At 50.0% G+C, this 10,121-nt stretch overlaps 1 protein-coding gene across 10 annotated transcripts in view; it reads left to right on the top strand.

The window, feature by feature from the left end:
• The first annotated feature begins 5,791 nt into the window (after positions 1 to 5,791).
• The window catches only part of PGS1 (phosphatidylglycerophosphate synthase 1), a 51,667-nt gene continuing 47,337 nt past the window's right edge, over positions 5,792 to 10,121 (top strand). For all 10 annotated transcript variants that reach the window (XM_017879378.1, XM_017879384.1, XM_017879379.1 and 7 more), the window contains exon 1: positions 5,792 to 5,982. In XM_017879378.1, coding sequence (XP_017734867.1) covers positions 5,840 to 5,982 — 143 coding nt within the window. In that variant the 5' untranslated portion in view covers positions 5,792 to 5,839. The remainder of the gene's footprint in view (positions 5,983 to 10,121) is intronic.

Genomic DNA, 10,121 nt, shown 5'->3' with positions numbered 1-10,121 from the left:
AAACTAAAATCCTGGGCCAGGGGCGGTGGCTCCCGTCTGTAATCCCAGCACTTTGGGAGGCCGAGGCGGGCGGATCACGAGGTCAGGAGATCGAGACCATCCTGGCTAACACAGTGAAACCCCGTCTCTGCTAAAAATACAAAAAATTAGCCGGGTGTGGTGGCGGGCGCCTGTAGTCCCAGCTACTCGGGAGGTTGAGACAGGAGAATGGCATGAACCCGGGAGGCGGAGCTTGCAGTGAGCCAAGATCGTGCCACTGCACTCCAGCCTGGGCAATGAGCAAGAATCCATCTCAAAAAAAAAAAGAAACTAAAATCCTGTTATCCAGGTTGAAAAGCTGTTTCTAGGGGAGGGGGACATTTGGACAGAGCTCAGGATGAGATTAGCTGGGGGAAGGTGCTTCTGAGCAGAGGGAAGAGCAAATGTAAAGATGCTGAGGAAGGCTGGGCGCAGTGGCTCACACCTGTAATCCCAGTACTTTGAGAGGCCAAAGCAAGTGGATCGTCTCAGGTCAGGAGTTTGAGACCAGCCTGGCCAACATGGTGAAACCTTGTCTCTACTAAAAATACAAAAAAAAAAAAAAAAAAAAAAAAAAAATAGCTGGGGGTGGTGGCAGGCACCTGTAATCCCAACTACTTGGGAGGCTGAGGCAGGAGAATCGCTTGAACCGGAGAGGCAGAGGTTGCAGTGAGCCGAGGTCGTGCCACTGCACTCCAGCCTGGGTGGCAAGGGCAAAACTTTATCTCAACAGCAACAAAAAAGATGCTGAGGAGGACGCGGGCTCGAGAGAAGGCCAGGCTGGTGAGGCTGGACGTATGACCAAGGGGAAGAATAGAGGGAGAGGGAGGCAGGCAGCCACTCCCAGGTAGGCTTTGAAACCATCTTCGCAAAATTGTAACTGAGGAAATTATGACAGTAAAGGAAATCAGACCTAATCGACTCCATCTTCTTTTATTTTTTTGAGATGGAGTCTAGCTCTGTTGCCCAGGCTGGAGTGCAGTGGCGTGATCTCGGCTCACTCCAACCTCCACTTCCCAGGTTCCAGCGATTCTCCTGCCTCAGCCTCCTGGGTAGCTGGGACTACAGGCATGTGCCACCACGCATGGCTAATTTTTCTGTATTTTTAGTAGAGACGGGGTTTCACCGTGTTAGCCAGGATGGTCTCGATCTCCTGACCTCGTGATCCAACCACCTCAGCCTCCCAAAGTGCTGGGATTACAGGTGTGAGCCTCCACGCCCGGCCTCCATCTTGCTTCTAACCTTTAAGCTGTCCTTGTTCATTCGTGGGCGTAGGCCATAGGCCGAACTAACTTTGGGAAAGAATTCAGTTCGTAGTTGGACTCTGAAACAAAATTGATAACAGCCCTTTCCCGAAAAGACTCCCTTCTTGCCTGGGGTCTAGTCTGCCTTTGCAGGACTAACAAATTAGCTATAAGATTAGAAATTACAGTTTAGGGTCTTGCAACCTCTGGCTCCAAGAATCTGAACCTCCCCAAATTACTCCTCGGGATAACATCACTATCATAAAACCGCAGATCAGTGCTTGAGATATTTTGCAGACCCGGCACTCATGGATCAGCTGACACCACCCAGACTAGTTATCTGGCTCAACCAGTTCTGCCATCCCACCCAGGAATAGAAGACAGCAAAAAAAACCTCACTTCAACCTTCTAAGAGTCCTTCTCCAATCTGACCAATCAGCACTCCCCACTTCCCAAGCTTCCCTACCTGCCAAATTATCTTTAAAAACTCTGATCCCCGAATGCTTGGGGAGACTGATTTGAGTAATAATAAAACTCTGGTCTCCCGCGCAGCCGGCTCTGTGTGAATCATTCTTTCTCCATTGCAATGCACCTGTCTTGATAAATCAGTTCTGTCTGGGCGGCAAGCAAGGTGAACCCACGGGGCAGTTACGGGTTTCATCCCATCTCCAGCGGGCAGGCTGCATTCCTTTTAACAAAGAACAGGCTCCTCACAAACAGCTGATCAGCCCCCCGGGGCCGTTTCTCATCGCTGGAGGCAGAAGGTGGGCCGGACAGACACTTCCTCCCTTTGGAATTTGCTAACAGCCCTGTGTTCGGGAGAGACCCTCTCTCAGCAAGCAAGCTAGAAGAGGAGGGACCTTCCTCTTGTGTTACTGTGATTTTCGGTTCAGGGAGTGAATCACAGGCAGTGAGGCATGGGCTGTTGGCTCAGGATTTCCTGGTGTTTCCTGCCTGGGAGAGCAGCCGCATTCTCGGGGGCAGCAGCCCACCACTCCTTGACGTCAACTCTCCTTCCAATGAATGGGTTTCCTTTTCCGTTTGGGAAGACATGGGATCTGCCGTCAATCCCGTCGACCCTGTCTTTCTAACCCTGGCACCTCCTGTCTGGGAAGGAGCGAGTGGGACTAACGAGAAGGCAGTGGGTGAGGGCAGGAGGGTGAGGGGGACTAAGACAGATGTCTTTTCGCCCGCAGTCATTGAGATGGGAATCCAGTAGCGTCCGACCCAGATTGTGAGCCGGTCAAGCAGCTTTGGGACACCCTGAGTGCTCCCAGGCAGGCTCTCGGGGTCACCTTTGTTGGCTGGGAGGGTCTTATCTCCTCTACTTGTTTTCAGTAACTAGCCCAGAGGAGACCTCCTGACAGGAAGAATGCATACGTGCTGTCATCCTGTAAATGGAATCATTTAAAAATTGCACAATCTCTGAAAACCATTATTTAACATTTTTGCAACCTCGAAATGTATGTGTCCCGGGGCAAAGTTGTGGTTGCCTCACTCTAGTGATAGCTCTGTCTGTTTTAAACTAGCCATGAAGGCCAGAGGCTCTCGGTGTGTGGTTTCAGAAGGGACTGGGTTATTCCTTGATGTTTATCCTTAGCGTAAATACTTATTAGTTTGACTTACCATGCTATCAATATTGCTGTCTGTCACTAGCAGTTATTTAAGATTGGGAATTCCCAGTAAGCCTGTAGCATGGTTGTTTGTTTCAGTACCTCGCACAGCAAAGCACCCATGTAGAAAAGCTGCCAGCTCTTTCCAGGATGATAACTAAGCTCCCAGGGCCCATGCGGCGCTCACCGCTGAGCATGATGGTGTAGCCATACAGCAAGTGTTTACTCTGCAACAACTGTGGGCCAGGAACAGTGCAAAAGTGGAACCATGTAATGGATGGCCTCATTCTAGTTACTGGAAGTTAGGAAATTTGATGATTCACCATTTCTAACTTGGAAGGGTTGAATCAAATTCCATGTAGTATTAGTAAAGTGATCTCAACGCAAAAGGCAACTCAAAGCCAATCTGAAACACTTGTTGATTGTCAACAATTTGGAAACTCCTTAATGGCACCAAATAACCAACGCTTACTTTTGGGGGTATTTCCTTTCAGTCTTTCTGTATACATACACACATTTCCTCTTTCTCTCTCTCTCACCTTTAATAAAATGACATGGTCTCTACACTACTCCTTGGTAATTTGGCTTTTACACTGAATGCCATTAAATATTCTTCCAGAACATGTTATTTTTATGAATGTGTGGTCTTCCAACATACTGATGTATCATTATTTAACCAAGCCCCCTACCCCTCAAGATTTGCTTCCACACTTGATATCATGAACAAGGCTGAGATGAACATTCTTGTGGGAATGTGTAGTTGATTTCCCTGCATAATCTGTGGAAGTGGACTTTGGAGTGTTTTTTTCAGTGTGTCCATATCTTTTTTTTTTTTTTTAGACTGAATTTCGCTCTTGTTGCCCAGGCTGGAGTGCAGTGGCGCGATCTTGACTCACTGCAACCTCCGCCTCTGGGCTCAAGCGATTCTCCTGCCTCAGCCTTCCTGAGTAGCTGGGATTACCAGGCATGCACCACCACACCCAGCTAATTTTGTATTTTTACTAGAAATGGGGTTTCTCCTTGTTGGTCAGGGTGGTCTCGAACTCCCAACCTCAGATGATCCGCCCGCTTTGGCCTCCCAAAATGCTGGGATTACAGGCGTGAGCCACTGCGCCCAGCCCACGTGTCCATATCATTTTAACCTCACAACACAGTAGACTATGATTATGTCCTACAGCTTTTCCAGTTTCCGGGTCCCAGCCTATGTGGGCCAGCCAGGGAGCTTTGCATATTATAGATCAGAGATCACCTCTCCTGCCTTTCAGAATGCCACGGAGTTCTCCATTTTAAAATTAGCTTCAAAAAATGTTCTTGGGCCAGGCGCGGTGGCTCACGCCTGTAATCCCAGCACTTTGGAAGGCCGAGGTGGGTGGATCACTTGAGGTCAGGAGTTTGAGACCAGCCTGGCCAACATGGTGAAACCCAGTCTCTACTAAGAATACAAAAATTAGCCAGGCGTGGTGGCGCACGCCTGTAATCCCAGCATGCCTGTAATCCCGGAGGCTGAGGCAGGAGAATTTCTATTTTTTTTTTTTTTGAGACGGAGTCTCGCTCTGTCGCCCAGGCTGGAGTGCAGTGGCCGGATCTCGGCTCACTGCAAGCTCCGCCTCCCGGGTTTACGCCATTCGAGGCAGGAGACTTTCTTGATCTCAGGAGGCAGAGGTTGCAGTGAGCCAAGATCGCACCATTGCACTCCAGCCTGGGTGACAAGAGTGAAACCCTGTCTCAAAACAAAAAACAGAAACCAAAAAACAAAAACACAGTGTTCTTGGTGTATGAGGATGTGCTCCTTCAGCCTTTTGGGCATAGAACTGTGTGTTGCTGGGGCCAGTGATATCTGTGTACTTGGGCACATCAGGAGGGTGGAAGACGCTGTTCATCTCACACAGATTTGCTGAGCCTGTTCTGTGCCATGCAGCTGCAGCCTCTGGGACTAACAGGGTGCAAGATGATTCCTCCCTCAGTCTGGTGGGGATTTTCCGTGGTTCTGTGCACCTTAGTGAGTCAGCGTTAACCAGGTTACAAGACTTCATACAAGAACAGACTTTGTTCAAGTTTAACACCTTAGGGGTGTTGTACAAGTCTAAAGGACACCCTATCAATTAGAACCTCAAACAATAATTCCCCCCACTTTTCAATGAGGAGTCAATTTTTTTTTTTTGAGATGGAGTCTCGCTATGTTGTCCAGGCTGGAGTGCAGTAGCAGGATCTTGGCTCACTGCAACCTCCGCCTCCCGGGTTCAAGCGATTCTCCTGCCTCAGCCTCCTGAGTAGCTGGGATTACAGGCGCACGCCACCACGCTTAGCTAATTTTTTGTAGTTTTAGTAGAGACGGGGTTTCATCACATTGGCCAGGCTGGTCTCGAACTCTTGACCTCATGTGATCCACCTGCCTCTGCCTCCCAAAGTGCAGGGATTACAGGTGTGAGCCACTGTGTGCTGAGGAGTCAATTTTGACAGCCAGTGGCCAGGCTTGGCAAGACTTTGGGAGGCTGAGGCGGGAGGATCGCTTGAGCCCAGGAGTTCGAGACCAGCTTGGGCAACACAGTGAGACCCCATCTCTACAAAAAATTAAAAAATTAACCGGGCACGGTGACACACGCACTTTGGTGGTCCCAGCACTTTGGGAGGATCCCCTGACAACTGGAGTTGGAGCCAAATGTGACGCTGCTCTTAGAGCCCCTGCGCCGCATTCTTTCCTCCGCTACCTGTGACAAGAGAATGCAGGAATGCAGGCCGCCTGGCGCCCTTGCGGGTTTAACGGGCAGACTTCCGACCCCCTCCTATGGCGCGACCACTATTCCTCGCCTGTCCCCCAGAGGGGAAACTGAGGCTTGGGGGCGGTGCAGGGCCTCCTTCCCCGGGCCAGGGCTCCGGCGCCTGCGCGCCTGCACCGTGTCCGCGCTCGCCTTTGTCAATAAAGTTCGTGCGCGCCGGGAGCGGAAGCGGAAGCGGTGAATCTCCATGGCGGTGGCGGCGGCAGCGGCGGCGGGACCCGTGTTCTGGAGGCGACTACTGGGCCTCCTGCCCGGCCGCCCAGGGCTGGCCGCGCTCCTGGGACGCCTGTCCGACCGCCTCGGCAGGAACCGGGACCGCCAGCGCAGGAGGTGAGAGAGGCGGCCGGGCTGAGAGTGCAGCCCTCGCGGCTGCGGCCCGGCCCCCCGGCGCTCAAACTCCCAGGCCCAGCCTACTGGGCATCAGCAGCGAGTCTCTCCCCTGTTCCTGGGCCCATTTCTGCCTCCCGGGGGCTCAGCGCCTGACCTATGTGCTGCTTCACTGGGCCTTCTTGAGGGAGGGTGGGCGACTTGTGCGCCATTGTTCAGCCGGCGGGCCTCCTGCGCAGCCGGGCCAGTTCTTGCTCCCCCTCTACACCGTGCTTATTGGCGAGCCCCGGCCACCGTGCACTTACACGTTAAAAGAGGAACTGTGTGTGCATTCAGGAGCTTCGGTCAAGCTCCAGAGGCTGCTTATATCATGGTTTCGGCCCCAGGATGTGAGTGTCGGAGAGTTCAGAGGGGTCTTTTCCTTAAGTAATCCTGGCTGTGAGGTGACTTGGCGTGAGTGAATCAGCCTTGCTGGGATTTTGTGTATACAGCGTTTCTCACATCCTGCCAGAGAGAGCTGTGAAGCAATCCTTAGTAACACTCAGGCATGGGAAGAGGAGCCACTCGAAACACTTTTTACACATTTCAAAGGGCCTCTGTTCTGGAAAATTACTGAAGTTATGTAAATGATGAAGTAGGCTTTGGAGCGATTTGTTCAGGCAGTGGTCTTTTAGAATAAACATTTGCCAAGAACATGCTGACCCGAGGCTTGCTAATATTAAAAAAAGGGGATAAATAATTCTCTTGTGTGCAAATAGTTTTCTTTTCTTTCTTTCTTTTTTTTTGAGACGGAGTTTCACTTTTGTTGCCTAAACTGGAGTGCTATGGCGTGATCTTGGCTCACCGCAACTTCCGCCTCCCAGGTTCAAGCGATTCTCCTGCCTCAGCTTCCCGAGTAGCTGGGATTACGGACATGAGCTACCACGCCCGGCTAATTTTGTATTTTTAGTAGAGACAGGATTTCTCCATGTTGGTCAGGCTGGTCTCGAATTCCCAACCTCAGGTGATCCGCCAGCCTCGGCCTCCCAAAGTGCTGGGATTATAGGCGTCAGCCACCGTACTTGGCTGCAAATAGTTTTCTTAATTGAGCCTAACGCTTGATCTTTACAAAAAAACTCTTAGAACTGCTTCCTTTAGTTGAGATTGCGTTGTGTTAGATTTTCTATCTGCACCTGTACTCCTTGGGTGAGATTTGACCTCCTGGGGTCAGACATCTAGTACAGAGATCTGGGGTCCAGTCATGTGTGCTGATTCTAGGTACAGAAAAGAGCTTGCTTCATAGTGATCTATGGTGGAAGATTTTCATCGTAAACTCACGTTTGATTTAGGGGAATTTTTAGGTGATAGAATCAGTGCAGGATGGTGCTCTTGGAAATCTGCTGATTTTCACATTGGTGAACCCTGCAGGACTGGGGCTGTAAAAGAAATGGCCTCTCCATTTTTTGCATTTTCATTTTTTCAGTGTTTAGCAAAAGACCTGCTCATCTCAGTGGGTGGTGAAGTCAGATGACTTCCACGTCCTGGCATCAAATCACTGAGATTTGGTTTACAGTTTCAAAAAAATGTTCTACCCTCTAAGACAGGATTTAGGTGACTTTGTCCTCTCTCTCTATATGTTTAAACTATATGAAAAGCAGTTCATTATTAATCATTGTTCAACATTGGAATTGATTACTAAAGAATGTCGGGAGACAATTCTTTTTTTTTTATTTTTTTTTTTTTTGAGACGGAGCTCGCTCTGATCCGCCCAGGCCTGGAAGTGCTGTGGCCCGGATCTCAGCTCACTGTAAGCTCCGCCTCCCGGTTACGGCCATTCTCTGCCTCAGCCTCCCGAGAGCTGGACCACAGGCCATGCGCCGGCCACCTCACCCGGCTAGTTTTTGTATTTTGAGTAGAGACGGGGTTTCACCATATTAGCCAGATGGTCCCTCGACTCCTGGACTCGTGATCCCGCCGTCTCGCCTCCCCAAAGTGCTGGATTACAGGCTTGAGCGAGCCACCGCGCCCGGCCGACACAAATTCTTTTAAAAAAAAATCTCATGAATGTGCTTTTTTGTTTGTTTTTTTTCTGAGACAGAGTCTTGTTCTGTCGCTCAGGCTGGGGTGCAGTGGCGTAATCTCGGCTCACTGCAACCTTACCTCCCGGGTTCAAGTGATTCTCCTGCCTCAGCCTCCAGAGTAGCTGGGACTACAGATACATGCCACTACGCCCGGCTAATTTTTGTATCTTTAGTAGAGACGGGGTTTCATCATGTTGGCCAGGCTGGTCTCGATCTCCTGACCTTGTGACCAGCCCGCCTCGGCCTCCCAAAGTGCCGTGATTACAGGCGTGAGCCACCACGCCCAGCTGCTTTTTTGTTTTTTTTTTTTTTTGGTGGTGGTAGGGGCAGTGTGGCAGTGGAGATAGTCTAAGTTGACTTTCTATTTTTTTTTTTTTTTTTTTTGAGGCGGAGTCTCGCTCTGTCGCCCGGACTGGAGTGCAGTGGCCAGATCTCAGCTCACTGCAAGCTCCGCTTCCCGGGCTCACGCCATTCTCCTGCCTCAGCCTCCCGAGTAGCTGGGACTACAGGCGCCCGCCACCTCGCCCGGCTAGTTTTGTATTTTAGTAGAGACAGGGTTTCACCGTGTTAGCCAGGATGGTCTCGATCTGCTGACCTCATGATCCGCCCGTCTCGGCCTCCCAAAGTGCCGTGATTACAGGCGTGAGCCACCGCGCCCAGCTGCTTTTTTGGTTTTTTTTTGGTGGTGGTAGGGGCAGTGTGGCAGTGGAGATAGTCTAAGTTGACTTTCTAAACTCTTTTTTTTTGGATTGTATGAGTGGATGCAGTTTGTGTACCTTCATCTTTCTTCATTAAGCTAAGAGAGATGATTGTTTCTCTGGGACAACAGTTCAACCAGCAACTCAGTTTCTTGGGCAGTAAGACAGAAGTTCTTGTTTTGTAAGCCTTGGAAATAATGCCCGTGGTAGGACTGAGGATAAATGCTTTGACCAGTATTGAGTGGTAGTGTAGGTTTCTCAGCCTTTTTTTTTTTTTTTTTTTTTGCCTTATTCGGTTTGCAGTTTTTTTCTGATTCGTTGTGGCCTTGGTGTTCGAGTTATTCATGTTTGTTGTAGCTGCTCACCCTGTATTGGCTGCTGACTTTCATTTCTTCTCCATTATTAAGTTGCACCTCCCAATTTCTCATTCCCCGAATGATGTGGTTTCTTGTAACTCGCTGATCATTGATTCATTGATAATAGTTCTGTGCAGTCATGAGCTTGAATTATTTTAGGTTTTAGCTTGTGGATCTGAGTCAGCTGTTGGAGGGCCAGTGAACCCTCGTGAGGGGACGTTCCTTTTACTGCCGCGGTTTCCTTTCAGGCATAGAGACAGCCACAGAGACAGAGAACTCTACTTAAAATTACTTCTAATTAATGATTTAGAAGCACTGTCATTTCCTCTTAAGCTAGCATCTGACTCATTATCATTAGGGACTGCTGGATCCATTAATTTATTCATCATGTGTGTATTGAGCACTGCTGTGCTGTGCTAGGTACTCAGGAAGCAAAGATAAAGACACAGCCCCACCTCCAAGATGCTCGTACCGGTAAACAATTACAAGAAGTAGGTGGAAGGTCATGGCAGTACCTTGGAGAGGCACCTGAAGGTCATGGAAGGCTTCTGGGTGCAATGGCTCAGAGCTGTGTTGAAGGAGGGGTCGGAGTAGTTAGGGCTCGGTGAAGAAGCGGGGGAGTGGCTGTTCAAGAAATGATAGTGACGTGGACTGCAGCGAAAGGCAGTTCTGAGGTCCCACCAATGCTGAAACCATTTCCAGGAGCTGACTAGGAGTACCAAGTATGGGACGGAGGGAGGGAAGAAGAGGGGCTAGGAGCAAGCCAGTGACCCAGGAAGACAAGTTCTGCGGTTCCATGTATGATTTCTTCTGATTCGGGCTCAGCCTGAGATGGTGGGGGCTTTTATGTGAAGTCGGGCAGTGGAAGCAGAAAAGAGGGCTTGAGCCGGGCGCGGTGGCTCAAGCCTGTAATCCCAGCACTTTGGGAGGCCGAGACGGGCGGATCACGAGGTCAGGAGATCGAGACCATCCTGGCTAACACGGTGAAACCCCGTCTCTATTAAAAATACAAAAACTAGCCAGGCGAG

The sequence above is a fragment of the Rhinopithecus bieti genome, unplaced genomic scaffold (assembly GCF_001698545.2).
Source record: "Rhinopithecus bieti isolate Rb0 unplaced genomic scaffold, ASM169854v2 scaffold_9899, whole genome shotgun sequence".
In the NCBI taxonomy this organism is placed as follows: Eukaryota; Metazoa; Chordata; class Mammalia; order Primates; family Cercopithecidae; genus Rhinopithecus; species Rhinopithecus bieti.
This window is presented reverse-complemented; position numbering and strand designations above follow the sequence as displayed.